The 16,200-nt window shown below is 44.2% G+C and overlaps 1 protein-coding gene across 5 annotated transcripts in view; it reads left to right on the plus strand.

Moving 5' to 3' along the window:
* RANBP3 (RAN binding protein 3) overlaps positions 1-16,200 on the plus strand; it is a 179,739-nt gene that overhangs the window by 129,258 nt on the left and 34,281 nt on the right. For 3 of the 5 annotated variants that reach the window (XM_077842045.1, XM_077842042.1, XM_077842044.1), the window contains 6 exons: positions 1,139-1,242; positions 4,590-4,668; positions 5,989-6,091; positions 7,041-7,165; positions 9,029-9,149; positions 15,539-15,681. In XM_077842045.1, the coding sequence (XP_077698171.1) occupies positions 1,139-1,242; positions 4,590-4,668; positions 5,989-6,091; positions 7,041-7,165; positions 9,029-9,149; positions 15,539-15,681 (675 nt within the window). The remainder of the gene's footprint in view (positions 1-1,138; positions 1,243-4,589; positions 4,669-5,988; positions 6,092-7,040; positions 7,166-9,028; positions 9,150-15,538; positions 15,682-16,200) is intronic. The other 2 variants (XM_077842046.1, XM_077842043.1) reach the window with 1 other exon arrangement.

The following is a 16,200-nucleotide window of genomic DNA, read 5'->3' on the forward strand; positions in this document are numbered from 1 at the left end:
ATCTGCGACACAATGGAAGCACTACTTGGAGTCGACACAAGCAAGCACTCGAAGAAAAAACGGTTACCTACCTTTTTGTAACTGTTGTTCTTCGAGATGTATTGCTCATGTCCATTCCAAAACCCACCCACCTACCCCTCTGTTGGAGTCAGCTGGCAAGAAAACACTGAAGAGGCAGGGTCCGTTATATTGCGCCATGAAGGCGTGACTCCAGGGGTCTCCAGAGCCAACTGACGGATACCGCTAAGGGAAAACTTCTGGCCACTATGCACGCGCACACCTACTTGGAATCAACATGAGCAACACATCTCAAAGAACAGTTACGAAAAGATTCCTAGGTAGGTAACCATTTATTCTATCTCCTGGATAAGCAGAACAGTATTAAGCATATAAATGTAGTAGTAATTTCATTTCATATTAGCTTCCTATTTCAACTTTCAAACTATCATGAGTTCCTTTTGTTTGAATACATATATAAGGCATTATTTTCTAAAGAAGCCACCTAGAGTGTATTTGCAAATCCTACATTTGTGCAAACTGTGGACATTAGGGCAACAAAATGGTAACCATGTGCTTAAGCCAAATCCATGCAGTACAGGTTCCAAGGGTGTTGCAGGGGCAAGAAGAGAGGACCTGGGGCGAAGCAGGCTTATGCCTAAATATAGACTAACTGAATTAGATTAACAAGAGGTACTGACAACCTAAAGAGAGGGGGTTTATGCAAGCATATCGGGGAGCGTGTGGCCAGTGGGAGTATGTGGCTCCTACACAACCTGACAGGAGAGAGATTGGCCAGAACTACAGTGGGAGCAACACAGCTCAAAAAGTGCGTAACTGTGATAGATTTAATAATGAGGGAGAAAAAGCTTTTGAGTATAAACCAATACCGTTTTAAAAGCAATTGCAATGCTGCTTGAAGGTGTCCCTGGTTCTTAATTTAGCTATATATGAATTCAGTACACTGGCACTCTTATAGGAATGCAGCTTGCAACAAGGAGAAATTTGTTGTAGTGGGAAATACACTTTGGTCTTACTGTTAAGTGTATATGAGCAAAGGTACATATTTTGTGAGACAATAGTTCTGATGATCTTGGTTTTGGTATTGTTAATTGTGTATAAATGTCTATCTCTTTTGTAGCTGGGAAATGAAAGTGATGAAACAGCTGATGTACAGAATGCTGGGCTTCCAAGCTCGGAAACGCCATCGGCAACAAACTACTTTCTGCAGTACATCAGTTCCAAGTAAGACTGCAAATAAATTCAGAGCAACTTACTTTACTGTAGTATATGTAGAGCGTTAATAGTAGTGTTGCTGTCTACAACAGGAAGGGTTCTGTTTGAACTGGGTTGGTATCCAGCACTTTCTTGAGGCTGCTGCCTTGTTCTTCAGATTCCTAGTTTTTTGTTTTTTAAAAAATACAGTATATTATTAGTTCTTATGGTTGCAAAGGATAGCTTCGGGAGGTGCAGAGTATGACAAATACAGCCTGCCTGAATTTGCGGAGAGCTTGAAATGAACCTGGCACCAAGTATTGCCAAGACCCCCTTCCACTGAAGGGATCGAATGTACTCAGAAAGCTGTTCAGGCTGCATGGATCTGATTATCCTATGACAGCTAACAACCAGACCACTTTCATCCCTTGAGTTTAACCATTAACTCTAAAAGAATGCATGACGCAAGACCTATGAAGCTGGTTGATAAGAAACCCAAGTTAACTGGTAGTTTTTCTAAATGAGGAAGGAATTAGAAAGAAGGAATTCAGGTGAGAAATAAAGTGCAAATTTTTCTCAATAACTGATCACTGGAGCAACTTACTTAGGGATGTTGTGGATTCTCCATCACTTGACATATTCAGTATTGAATGTCTTTCTGCAAGAGCTACTCTAGCTCAGCTAGAAGTTACGGGTTTGATGCAGGAACCACGGGGTGAAATCTGTGGCCTGTGTTATTCTGGAGGTCAGACTAGATGATCATATGCTCCCTTCTGTCTTTAAAATCTATAAATAACTCTGAAATGTGTGAAATGCCATATTCCTTTTAATGGGACGTTGATTCAGATGCTCAGTGATAATTTAAAAGTCGTCATTGTTCGTTATTTCACTGCTGATCAAAACAGGCAAGAAAGGAGAGGGATGATCTTATATTTAAGATCAGCACAATCTGCAAATGTGTGACCTCTCAATTTGGTGCCACCAGTGGATGGTGGTTGACAATATCACCACTTTCCACACCCTCCAATTCTACCTGTGGAGCAAAAGGCCCAAAGGGAAGGAACAGAGCAGATGATTCCCATATTCCTGACCAAAGTAGCAGGGGTCACCCTACTCTGGTGGTGGATATGGGTCCCAGCTGCTTCCTGGCTGCTGCTGGTTCCTCTAATGGAGATTGTCTGCAGACTGAAGCAAACATCACTGCAACTGTGATGTTTTCAAGTTTTTCTTTGCAACCATGAAAACTCTGTGGCAGCCATGAAGAAACATAATTAGATTTTGATGCTGTCACATGACTGGTAGCAGGACCTGCCTTGGCCTTAATGTGTATGTATCTGAACTCACTGAGGGCCCTATTAAACACTTGTGATCTAGATTGGGCAACTACACAATCTACTGAGAGTGATGTCTCAAGGTGGCACAACTGAGCTTGTGTGTGGGTGTGGAGCTTGAGAATTCAATTCCTTCTCCCTGATTTGAGCCCTGACTGTGGTCAGAGCAACAGACTTAGTATTTCAGACTTTGGACACACAGTGATGGTTGCATGACTGATTTTTCTTCAAAGGCTTTATTCATAGAATCATAGAATATCAGGGTTGGAAGGGACTTCAGAAGGTCATCTAGTCCAACCCCCTGCTCAAAGCAGGACCGATCCCCAATTAAATCTTCCCAGCCAGGGCTTTGTCAGGCCTGACCTTATTGTGTGTATATGTTATATCAATCTGCATTTAACAGAGAACAGCTTGTGTCTCATGGTGAACATTTTATCTGCAAAAGGCTCTGCATGTATGTTGTGTATTTACAGTTCTTCTAGTATGTGTCAGTGTGGATCCCATTGTTGTAGCACACATTTTTCATGCACATGAGATTAGATTCTTTTGAACATCAGCGTTCATCGCTGCTGCACAAGCACCTTGCGCCCTCTCATGCAAGAATAAAGATTCCTGTCATTGCAATCTGTGTTACCCAAGATAAAATAAAACCAGGCTACACTAGTGCAGACTTGCCATGGGTCATTAGGCCATTTGTTGGCATGCACATATGTGATGCTGCTTGCCAGACTTCACCTGTAGCCCTTCAATTCTGGCTCAGGTCAGTCAGCTGGAACTAGTGCTCTTGACTGTAGGAGGTGCCTGAATACAGCATCTTTAGGGCCCTACCAAATTCACGGCCATGAAAAGTGTGTCACCAATGTGAAATGCAGTCTCCGCGCGTGAAATCTGGTCTTTTGTGTGGTTTTACCATATACTGTTAAGATTTCACAGGGGAGACCAGCATTTCTCAAATTGGGAGTCCTGACCCAAAAGGGAGTTACAAGGGGGGTCACAAGGATATTTTAGGGGGGTTGTGGTATTGCCACCCTTACTTCTGCACTGCCTTCAGAGCTGGACAGCCGGAGAGCGGCGGCTGTTGGCCGAGCACCCAGCTCTCAAGGCAGCATTCCGCCAGCAGCAGCACAGAAGTAAGAGGGACCATACCCTACCATGCCACCCTTTCTTCTGCACTGCTGCCTTCAGAGCTGGGTGGACAGAGAATGGTGCCTGCTGACTGAGGGCCCAGCTTTGTAGGCAGAAGTGCAATATGATACCATACCATTCTTACTACTTTGCTGTTGCAGACAGCGGCTCTGCCTTCAGAGCTGGACTCCAGGCCAGCCGCTGCCACGCTCCAGCTACCCAGCTCTGAAGGCACCGCTGCTCTAGGGGTTTAAAACCCAAAGCCTCTGTCTCATTAACAAGTTGGAAAACAGCCAGCCTTGGTGCCAACTATTCAGTCAAATGCAAGACTGAGAAAAAACTGCCAAGGTGGCTGCCAAGCGCTGTAAGGGTAGCAGTACCGTAACCCCCCCTACAATAATGTTGCAACCCCCCACAGATCCTTTTTGGGTCAGGACTCCAACAATTATAACATTGTGAAATTTCAGATTTAAATATTTGAAATCATGAAATTTACTATTTTAAAAATCCTGTGACCACAAAATTGACCAAAATGGACCGTGAATTTAGTACGGCCCTAAGCATCTTGCTAGATCTTTTGATACTGGATAGACTCTTAGGATACACTAGGTGATGGTCAGATTTCTCATTGTGTAATTTAAACATAGATATTTGGAGGCTAGTACTCAGAAAAAATCTCCAATTATGATAAAATACTTCTTTATTCTAGGAGAAAGTGTTTGGGGACATTAAGTCCCATAACCAGTTATTGCTGTGTTGCTCAGTGTTGCATCCTAATTAATCAAACACACACTTGTTTCATAGTTTTATTTAACAGAAAACTCAAGTTCAAACCAGTGATAATTCCTCCCTTGTTCTTGCAATTTTAGTGATTATGGAAACATCTGTTTGCACTATATTAATGAAAACATTTCTCTCCAGTTTAGAGAACTCAACAAACAATGCAGATGCTTCCAGCAACAAATTTGTATTTGGACAGAACATGAGTGAGAGAGTCTTGGTGAGTGTTAGTTGTTAAATGTAATATTTCTTTGAGTATTATCCATGTGATATGAATGCCTCATGCATGTCTGGTCAGCAGTGTCTCTTGGGGCTGCACATGAGCCTTGAGTGTCTTTGTGGCTCCCACCCAAGGACATTCAGATGAGTGTGTGTCCCCCGACTGCCACTTGATTCCTTCCTACCACCCATGGCAGTGAGCCAGAACACAGCACTGTTTGTCCCACTTGCTATAGCAATCTTCTCCCCTGAAACCTTCTCCCTTGCGAATGACTATTGTCAGTCTAATTTAGTGAACTTTCATAGTTAATAGGATAGCTGTCTGCCACCTTGGCAGTTTTTTCTCAGTCTTGCATTTGACTGAATAGTTGGCGCCAAGGCTGGCTGTTTTCCAACTTGTTAATGAGGCAGAGGCTTTGGGTTTTAAACCCCTAGAGCAGTCTTGTGTCAGTTACTGATGGCCACGCAAGGTGCCTGATCTCTCAGAAGGCCATAGCTGTGACCGATGGGATGTCCTTTTCCAGCAGGATCCAACAAGCCGCGGCTGCCACATGAATCTGTGCTTCTTAGAGCAGTCCGTGAAGGTGACTTTGGATTCAAATTACCAGGAACCCAGTTTGTGACGAGAGTGATCTTCAGCTAAGGTGCCCAGATCCCTCAGCGCTCTAGTGAGCTGGGACTCTGCGCCTTTGTCCCTTGCCACCAATAACAGTGCAAGGAACTTGGCCCCCTCTGTGCGCCACTCACAGTTCCCAAGATAGAGCATTTTGGCTACAGCAGAGCTTGCTTCCTTCTCCCAGGGCTGTTTCTGCTCCAAAGAAGCATCTGGCACCAGCACTCCCACTCAGAGCTGAGGAGGGAGAAGATGAGTCACATAAGTCTCCCTTGCAAGGGATTCCAGGTCCAATCCATGTAGCATCAATCTATCTGGTGGAGAAGCCAGCTATCTTGATGCCAAAGACACGTTGCATGATTCAGCATCCTCAGCTTTAGATCATAGCTTCCACCCTGGCACCACAGAATTACCAGCTGCTGGTGCTAGTGTGACCTGCACTGACAGCAAGGGGCCCATTATTTCTTTTTCAGTGCTATACACCACCATCCTGCCATGCTAGCACCCCTCCTTTCCGCAGCATCAAGTTGGTCAGAGTAGTCGGGAGTTTTGCTACAGTTTGTACTAAGGAACTATGTACTTCAGGGAGTACCAGATACTGGTACCTTTATAAAATTACTAAAGGTGGAGGACTGCCTCAAGAATCACATTAGTGTTCTTGTTTTTGCAAATCCAAAAGTTCATCTATTCTGCCTCTTTTCCCTACAGAGCCCACCAAAATCAAATGAAGCTGGTACAGAAAGTAGCAAGGAAAATGCTGCTGCAGAATCTGGCTCTGAATCTTCTTCACAGGAAGCTACTCCAGAGAAAGGTAAATAGTGGAATATTTTTTAGAACTAATTCTTAGAAACAGTGTTCTGTTACTGCTTGTTTTATGCCTAATCCTTGTTAAGTGCTTGCACTTGGGGTTTTATTACCATATGAAAATATAAAACCTCCCCATGCCTTTATTGTCCCTTCCAGCCAACGTTTTTTTAAAAAGTGGAGGGGGAGGTTCCTTGGTCCCCTCAAGGTCTGGGGAGGAGTGGGGTGTTGTGTGTTAACAGCCCATCCAGGCTGCTCTAGCACTGTCAGGGGTACTGTTGTTCACTGCATGTGGATCAGGAGTATCTCCAGCAGTGTGAAAGTGGCAGAAATTCGGAGGGCATATAGTCAGCCCTGTTTTATTACAGAAGGTTGGTGGCAAGGGATTATTTTTATTCTGTTTAATGGTTGCTGGATGTAATGTAAACTGAACCTGAGTAAGTAGTGTTGATAGTCAGAGACTATAAAATAAAGGGCTGCATTTTCAAATGTTGGTATGTCTGTGTTACCTGTAGCAATGCAGACATTAATGTTACACTGTAGAGTGAGCATAAGTATCTGTTTTGCACAGATTTTGCAAAATCCTCTTCTTAGGGAGACTCAGATAATTTATGGACCAGATTTTCAGCGTTACCAGTATCTGTGTTTGGGAATTTTTTCCCCCTCTTGATTATGGTTTTAAGAAAAGAAGAGGAACCATACCTGAAAAGACAGACAAAACTTTCTTCAGACTTCATATCCATTTCTAGATCCTGATACAAGCACAATTGGCTGGGCACTGAGAACCTGGCAGGATAACAGTTGCACAAGACAGTTATGCTCCAGAGGAAAAGCATATTAACTGGTAGCTTATTCAAGTAAATGGCAGGCTCTGTGTAGATGCACATGGGCGTCCATCTGTATGACATGGATCTATGTGACTACTTCCCAAAATAAACTTGTAAAATGTTGTTCAGCTAATAATATTTCAGAATCACTGGCAGAGTCTGCAGCAGCCTATACTAAAGCAACAGCAAAGAAGTGTTTGCTGGAGAAGGTAGAGGTGATCACTGGGGAAGAAGCAGAGAGCAATGTGCTACAGGTAAGAAATTGGTCACACAATTGACCTTCAGTCTTGTTGGGATTCATATGATCATCCAGCTGTATTCATTCTATAACGATTGCTTGCCACTATTAATTTCCCATTCACGTTCTTGCGACTCAGCTTCATGGCACCATCCTATATGCTTTCCTATGTTATATAACTGAGACAGGTCTTTTTGTTGAAATTGTTACTGCTCTTTATCTTAAACAGGACACAATTTAATGAACTGTGGTTAGATTTCAGGATTCAGACAATCAAAATAAAAAGTTCTTCTCAAATCAATACTGTTTCCCTAGTTGAGACTGTGGAATGAACCTCTAAGAACCACAAACGACACCACCTTATATTGTAAGAGCAAGGTGCTCTTGCACTTCAGCTTGCCTTTCCTAATCAGACACAGTCCATGGCACGTATACATTTTAAAAAATTAAATACATAATTTAAAAAGACGCAACGTAGTATATGTGATGGGATTGGTCACAGAAACCCCCTTGGGACTGTCACCTGATGTGCTGAGACCTCTTCTGAGCCTGTTTTCTCTGCCAGTTTGGGCCTCCAGAACCCTGCCTTGTCGAGCCAGACACACCAGTCTGCTCCAGCACAGACCCAGGGTCTGAACCATGCTCCCCAAAGCTGAAGACTTAACTGAAAACAGCTTAAGAAGTGCTCCTGTCTCTAGCACCCACCCAATGGGTTCCAAACCCCAAATAAATCAATTTTACTCTGTATAAAGCTTATATATATATATGTCCACCCTCTACAACACTGATAGAGAGATATGCACAGCTATTTGCTCCTTGCTAGCTATTTGCTAACTTGTAAGTAAGTTAATTACTTACTCTGGGTTAATTAATAAGCAAAAGTGATTTTATTAAATATAAAAAGTAGGATTTAAGTGGTTCCAAGTAATAACAGGCAGAACAAAGTAAATTACCAAGCAAAATAAAACAAAACACGCAAGTCTAAGCCTAATACATTAAGAAGCTGATTACAGATGAAATCTCACCCCCAGGGATGTTCCAATAAGCTTCTTTCACAGACTGGACTCCTTCCTAGTCTGGGTCCAAACCTTTACCCTGGTTCAATTCTTGTTAGCTCCAGCTCAGGTGGTAACTAGGGGATTTCTCATGACTGGAACCGCCTTTTTTCTGTTCCACCCCCTTATATAGCTTTGGCACAAGGCAGGGATCTTTTGTCTCTCTGGGTCCCCACCCCTCCTTCTGAATGGAAAAGCACTAGGTTTAAGATGGATTCCAGTACCAGGTGACATGGTCACATGTCCTGTGAGACCCCAAGCCTTCATTCTTCCTGGCCTGACTCAAAGGAAGGCTTGCAAGTAAACAAAGCCATTTACAAGCAATTGTCCTAGTTGAAGGGAGCCATCAAGATTCCAAACCACCATTAATGGCCCACACTTCGCATAATTACAATAGGACCTGAGAGTTATATTTCATATTTCTAGTTTCAGATACAAGAATGATGCATTTTATACAAATAGCATGACCACACTCAGTAGATTATAAGCTTTGTAATGATACCTTACAAGAGACCTTTTGCATGAAGCATATTCCAGTTACATTACATTCACACTCATTAGCATATTTTCATAGTTATATGGAGTGCAACGTCACAGTATATTTTGAGGGCTTTAGTTGCCAGAGAGAATATAAGACTTTAGTTTCCAGGGTATTAATCCAGCACATTTTAGAAGCCTGAAATTTCACTGTAGTTTATACCTTTGAAATCTATTCAAATGTAGATTGGGAGATTTTTGGTTCAGTAATCATGATATATTCTGTAATTATAGTCAACCATTACATTAAAGAACTTCAGCAAGAAGGCATTTTTTTCCCCCCCCAGATACAATGCAAGTTGTTTGTGTTTGATAAGAACTCTCAGTCTTGGGTGGAAAGAGGTAGAGGACTTCTGAGACTCAATGATATGGCATCAACAGATGATGGAACATTACAATCTCGACTAGGTAAGATGAGCTGTGGGAAGTGAATTATTGGTATGATATTCAGTGTTACTACCACAAAATGCTTCCTTGATAGTTGGAGGCATCCACTTTGGGTTACTGTGTCTAATCATAGCAGTTTTTTTAAAAAAAGCAGTAAAATTTGAAGTTCATGTCAGTCTCCCAGGATGGCCCTTCTGTTACACTTTAATGTGCAGATTAGAGCTTGTCTGAAAATACCAGTTCATTGAACATGAAACTTCTCTGCAAAGCAGTTGGGTTTGATGGAACCCTCCCAGCTTACCTGCTGTGGAGCTCCACCATGCAGTCTGCCCCAGGACTGAAGACCACAGGTTTCTGGGTCCATGGCTCTGCAGCAGCCCCGCCATGCAGTCTGCCTCCAGAGGACTCCAGGCTACTAGGGTCTGTGGCTCTTGGACAACCCTGTCATACCTGGCTTTCCAGACTTCCTGCTGTGCAGCCTAGGAATGAGAAAGCCCTGGGGACTCTCGGGGTTTCCAGGCTTACTGCTGCAGAAGCCTAAACTGGGAGCCTAGGAGTCCTGGGATTGGCTCCCAGGGTCTGCATCTCTAGGGCAGCCCAGCCAAGTGGACTATTCCAGGGCTTCAGACTCCTGGGGCAGCTGGCTCCCTGGGGTGCCAAGCAGGTCAGGAAGCCTTGGGGTCAGTAGCCCTGGGCAGTCTGCCTGGCAGGGTTGCCCAGAGGTGCAGATCCTGGGAGCCCTGGCAGCTGCTGAGTGAAATTGAGAATGTCAAGAATGTCAGTTTGACTCAGTGAGACAAGGTCTGTAGCTTCTCTTGCCAACAGAAGTTGGTCCAATAAAAGATACTCCCTCATCCACCTTGTCGCTTTATTATCTAGGGACTGACATGTCTATAACACAGCATACAATTTCACTCACTGTCTGCTGGTTCCAGGGAGCAAATTGCATTTCTGAAACATCGTGTGTTGGTGTTTCTGAAACAAATATTTCTGGGAATTTCCAGTTTGCTTATGAGCCAGAAATCCTGGATTTTGGACAGATCTAGTGTAGATTTCCTAAAGCGAAGAGGGGAATCTCTTTGCAGATTTGGTGCAGTGATCGCCAAGCTGCTTGTTATCCCACTGCAGATAACACATTCCTAAAAGCATAAAGAACATAGTTATTTCTGTTGAATGTTTGTCCTTTAAAATCAAGCAGGCTTCAGCAATTGGAATATTGGTGGCTAGAAGTTCTTATAATATCATGTATATCTAATCACTTAACCACATATTTACATCTATAGAAAAACACGACTCTATAACTTTGTCTCCTAATATCAGCCTTCTCCCAGGTTTCCCTCTGGTTGCTAATGTGTAAACTAAAAGTACAGCTTGATTTAGGGTAGAAAATACCATTCCTGCTTCTGTGGCATTGCTATGCAGCTGCATATTTTGTGGGGGTATATAATGTATCTGCTTAAAGTTGTTGACATCTGTGCATTAGGCTGCGGCTGTTTCTTAAACAGCTAACTGTGGATTAAGTCATATATAGTGTACTTTTCTCTTCCTTGATATAATAAAGGCGCATTAGTGACTAGGTTGAGCAGAGCTTGTTTAATGATTGAAAAATAAATCAAAGTGCTCTAAAATCCACATGTGTAGTCATATTGTTTAGTAAATTGCTGTGCCTCATTGCGCCATGGGGTAGCAATTAGCTGTACAAATTTGGGTAACTTAGTTAAGTGGATCCTGAGATACAGTACCTGGAGTGGGAGATGAGATCAATAAAATTTTGCAGTTTTTGTAACTTTTTTTGCACCTGTCTGTGGCTCAAACTATGGCACTAATCTGCACCATCCTGTGATTACCTGATCAGATTGGACCTTTTTTCCTCCTCCCTGTGGCCCTCCAATCTGACGAAGAGTATGAAGAGGCCACTGAGGCGGGCAGAGCTGATAGATTAGTTGGTAGCAAGGTGTGCCCAAGAAACCACCACAACGGATGCCCATCAGTCATGCCCTTCTCATTACTACCCCTTTCTTTTTTTTTTTTTTTTAAAGGGAATTCATTGCCAACAAATGTTGTTAGCACAGGCTTAAGGTTGCCAAGCACTGCCTTGTACCCTTCCAGAATTTGAATAGAGTCACAGAGTAAGTCCAAAAGGGGCTATTAGGTTATCTAGTTTGACCTCCTGTGTATCACAGCCCATTAAATTTCACTCAGTCACCCCAAAGGGTGGCTAAACTTAAACTTTGGAAAACCAGAAAATACAGAGTTAAGGTAACGTCTCCTACACCACAACCCTCCACTCCCCAACTTTAACCCTGTCCTATTCAAACAATGCCACGGCTTGGCCTTGTCAGAGATCATTAGACTGTTCTTCCTGAGTTTGCAAAGGAGAGGGGAAAGTATTAAAGTAATGGTGGGAAGTGGGAACTCTTAGGCCTTGTCTTGAGTAGGATAAATATCAAATTTAGGTTAGGCTTAGTGAAGAGGAGCTAACTAAGCCTGACCTACATTTGACCACTTTAGTTACTCAAGATAAACCTCAGACTTGCCAGATATTAACAGCTGTTCATCCTTGACCTAAGAATTCATTCTGGAACCTCCCCTTCAGCTATAAGAACGGCCATACTGGGTCAGACCAAAGGTCCATCAAGCCCAGTATCCTGTTCTCTGACAGTAGCCAATGGTAGGTGCCCCAAAGGGAATGAACAGACAGGTTATCATCAAGTGATCCATGCCCTGTCACCCAATCCCAGCTTCTGGCAAACAGAGGCTAGGGACACCATTCCTGCCCATCCTGGCTAATAGCCATTGATGGACCTATCTTCCATGAATCTATCTAGCTCCCTTTTGAACCCTGTTATAGTATTGGCCTTCACAACACCCTCTGGCAAGGAGTTCCAGAGGTTGACAGTGCATTGCGTGAAAAAATACTTCCTTGTGTTTGTTTTTTTAAACCTGTTACCTATTAATTTCATTTGGTGGCCCCTTGTTCTATGAGAAGGCATAAATAACACTTCCTTATTTACTTTCTCTATACCACTCATGATTTTATAGACTTCTATCATATCCCTCCTTAGTTGACTCTTTTCCAAGCTGAAAAGTCCCAGTCTTATTAATCTCTCCTCATACGGAAGCCGTTCTATACCCCAAATGATTTTTGTTGCCCTTTTCTGAACCTTTCCATCTCAAAAAAGATATATTGGAATTGGAAGTGATCACAACTGCAGGCATTATTCAAGGTGTGGGCGTACCATGGATTTATATAGAGGCAATATGATATTGTCTGTCTTATTATCTATCCCTTTCTTGATGATTCCCAACATTCTGTTTGCTTTTTTGACTGCCGCTGTACATTGAGTGGATGAATTTAGAGAACTATCCACAATGACTCCAAGATCTCCTTCTTGAGTGGTAACAGCTAATTTAGATGCCATCATTGTATATGTATAGTTAGGATTATGTTTTCCAATGTACATTACTTTGCATTTATCAACATTAAATTTCATCTGCCATTTTGTTGCCCAGTCACCCAGTTTTGTGAGGTCTTTTTTTAGCTCTTCGCAGTCTGCCTGGGACTATCTCTGACTGAGCCCTGTGGAGCTTTGAGGTAGACCACGAGATTGCTAGAATTCCCCGGAACAGTAGTGCTGCAGAGGACAGGGCGGGTGTATGAACGCCAGTGTGGATGTGGGGTTCTGATAGGCACTGTGAATACGCAAGAGAGTGTCAGAAGGGGATGAAACACTCTTATGTTCCCCTATCTTCTCGACATACCCAGTGAAATGCCTGTCTCTGGATGGGACAGTGGTAGACGTTCCAGCAGCTCCCCAACTTTATAGATATTTAACTCCTTCATACATTTTTAGATTTTTAGAATCAAGAAGGGCCATTGTGATCATGATTGTGTACCTGGACCTCCTGCATAGCAGAGCCCAGAAATTAGATTGCCCTGATTCCTCTAATTGCAGCTGCACTGCTCCTCAGTTGGCAGGGTGAGCTCTGGCAATTTGCTGCAGCTAATGCCTGGATCAACACAGCTCCCTCTAGCACAGTGAGGGGGCAGCAAGTACATCAGAGGTCTTGATGGTATAGAATTGGGTTGGACCCACCCAGCACAACACAGAAGTGGCAGATGTTGTTAGGGATGGGTCAGGTTTGGCCTCAATGCCTATTGCCAGCTACAAGAGAGAGAGAACGGGATGGGCAAACTACGGCCCACGGGCCGGATCTGGCCCCTCAGGACTTTGGATCTGGCCCGCGAGATTGCCATGAAGCATCCGGCACCACGTCCCTGCGGCTCCTGGGGGAGGGGGAGCAGAGGGCTCAGCGTGCTTTCCTTGCCTGTGGATACCTTCCCCAAAGCTCCCGTTCGCTGGGAACGGGGAACCGTGGCCAGTGGGAGCTTCGGGGGAGATACCCACAGGCAAGGGCAGCGTGTGGAGCCCTCTCCCCCAGGGCTGCAGGGACGTGGTGCTGGTCGCTTTCCGGAGCAGCGCGGGGCCACGGCAGGCAGGCAGGGAGCCTGCCCTGGCCCTGATTCGTGGAGCCTGAATCCCTCCTGCCCCCTGGCTGCACCCCAACCCCCTGCCGCACCCCAACTCCCTGCCCTGAGCCCCCTCCTGCACTCTGCACCCCCTCCACCCCAATCCTCTTCCCTGAGCCCCCTTGTATACCCTGCACCCCTCCTCTTCCCCAACCCCTTGCCCTGAACCCTTTCCTTCACACTGCACCCCCTCCCATACCCCAACCCCCTGACCCAGCCCTACATTCATGGCCCTGCATGCAATTTCCTCACCCAAATGTGGCCCTTGGGCCAAAAAGTTTGCCCACCCTGGGGTAGAGTGATGGAATTATGGCTGTATAGAGATGTGGTGTGGGAGACATTATCTTAACTCTCTCCTGATTTTAAGAGGTTTTAATGTAGCCACTGTTCACGTCCTAAAAAGACACAAGGCATTGCTGGATAACTTTGTTAATGCAGTAAAAGTTCTTGGGCAGTAAAAACAACGAGGAGTCCAGTGGCACCTTAAAGACTAACAGATTTGTTTGGGCATAAGCTTTCGTGGGTAAAAATCCCACTTCTTCAGATGCATGGATACAGACTAACACGGCTACCCCTCTGATTCTTTGGCAGTGAATACAATATAAAGATTTTATAAATTCCTCACCATGTCTTATGCATCGATAAACACACAGTCTTTAAAGATGAGTAAATATATGCTAAGGAATGATCCTATGCTTTCTGGAAGCTGGAGTTTTCCATCTCTAGTCTGTAATATATAAATAGAGACTTTGGGACCGATTCTGGTGTCCTCCCTGGCCCCTATACATTCCTTCAGCAAAGTAATGAATCTACTGTGAATGACACTAAACTGAGAGGAGTGGTAGATGCCCTGGAGGGTAGGGATAGGATACAGACAAATTAGAGGATTGGGTCAAAAGAAATCTGATAAGGTTCAACAAAGACAAGTGCAGAGTCCTGCACTTAGGAAGGAAGAATCCTAGAGACCAAGTGGCTAGGCAGCAGTTCTGCAGAAAAGGACCTAGGGGTTACAGGGGACGAGAAGCTGGATATGAGTCAACAGTGTGCCCTTGTTGCCAAGAAGGCCAATGGCATTTTGGGATGTATATATAGGGGCATTGCCGGTAGATTGAGGGACTTGATCGTTCCCCTCTGTTCAGCATTGGTGAGGCCTCATCTGGAGTACTGTGTCCAGTTTTGGGCCCCACACTACAAGAAGGATGTGAAAAAATTGGAAAGAGTCCAGCGGAGGGCAACAAAAATGATTAGGGGGCTGGAGCACATGAGTTATGAGGAGAGGCTGAGGGAACTGGGATTGTTTAGTCTGCAGAAGAGAAGAATGAGGGGGGATTTGATAGCTGCTTTCAACTACCTGAAAGGGGGTTGCAAAGAGGATGGCTCTAGACTGTTCTCAGTGATAGCAGATGACAGAACAAGGAGTAATGGTCTCAAGTTGCAGTGGGGGAGGTTTAGGTTGGATATTAGGAAAAACTTTTTCACTAGGAGGGTGGTGAAGCACTGGAATGGGTTACCTAGGGAGGTGGTAGAATCTCCTTCCTTAGAGGTTTTTAAGGTCAGGCTTGACAAAGCCCTGGCTGGGATGATTTAGTTGAGGATTTGTCCTGCTTTGAGCAAGGGGTTGGATTAGATGACCTCCTGAGGTCCCTTCCAACCCTGATATTCTGTGAATCAACCCAAGTCTGATTCTTTTAGTTATGCTTTCTCAGTGCTTTTCCCCTTTGCTGCTTGTCTTGAAGAGCCGTGCAAGTTGTATATAAACAGGACTCTCCTTTTTAAAAAAAAAAAAAAGTTCTGAAAGTGACAGTAGGGTTCTTGGAGTCTTCTGCGATGTCCAAATGTCCAGTGTCTCCTGCTAATTTACTTTGTATGTTGATTCTAGTAATGCGGACTCAGGGGAGTCTCAGGTTAATCCTGAACACCAAGCTCTGGGCTCAGATGCAGATTGACAAAGCCAGTGAAAAGAGTATCCGTATCACAGCCATGGATACAGAGGACCAGGGAGTCAAAGTTTTTCTGATATCGGTGAGTGTTCTTTGTTTACTCTCTAATTTTCCTGCCAAAAAGAGTTGTTCTTCGAGTAGTATTCATATGGTTGTTCCACTTCAGGTGTGCGGGCAGCCCACGTGCCTTTAATCAGAGATTTTCATTAGCAGTGTCCGTGCATCCCACACATGCACCCTTATGCTTCCTTGTGCCCTGCACTGATTGGCAAACAACCCTCAGTTCCTTCTTGACTGCCTCGGCCTGCGATGGAGCTTTAACATGTCCACATTGAGTGTGCCTTGGCTAAAGTTTTTTTTCTTATACTAACTAGTTTAGTTTAGCCTAGTCTAGTTTGTTGGTTAGATTAGCTTAATTTAATAGTTGAGAGGATAGGTTTTTTCCCTCTCTCCTCCCTCTGGGGAGGCTCACTTTCCTTGGGAGGGCATTCCCAGCTTGCCAGCGTTCAAACACTGCCCCGCTTAGATTAAGTTGAGGCTTACTAATGATGGAGCATGTCCTTTTGCCCCACTCCAGAGCCAGGTCAGGAGAATCTCTCTC

Source organism: Eretmochelys imbricata, chromosome 25, assembly GCF_965152235.1.
Source record: "Eretmochelys imbricata isolate rEreImb1 chromosome 25, rEreImb1.hap1, whole genome shotgun sequence".
NCBI classification, from domain to species: domain Eukaryota; kingdom Metazoa; phylum Chordata; order Testudines; family Cheloniidae; genus Eretmochelys; species Eretmochelys imbricata.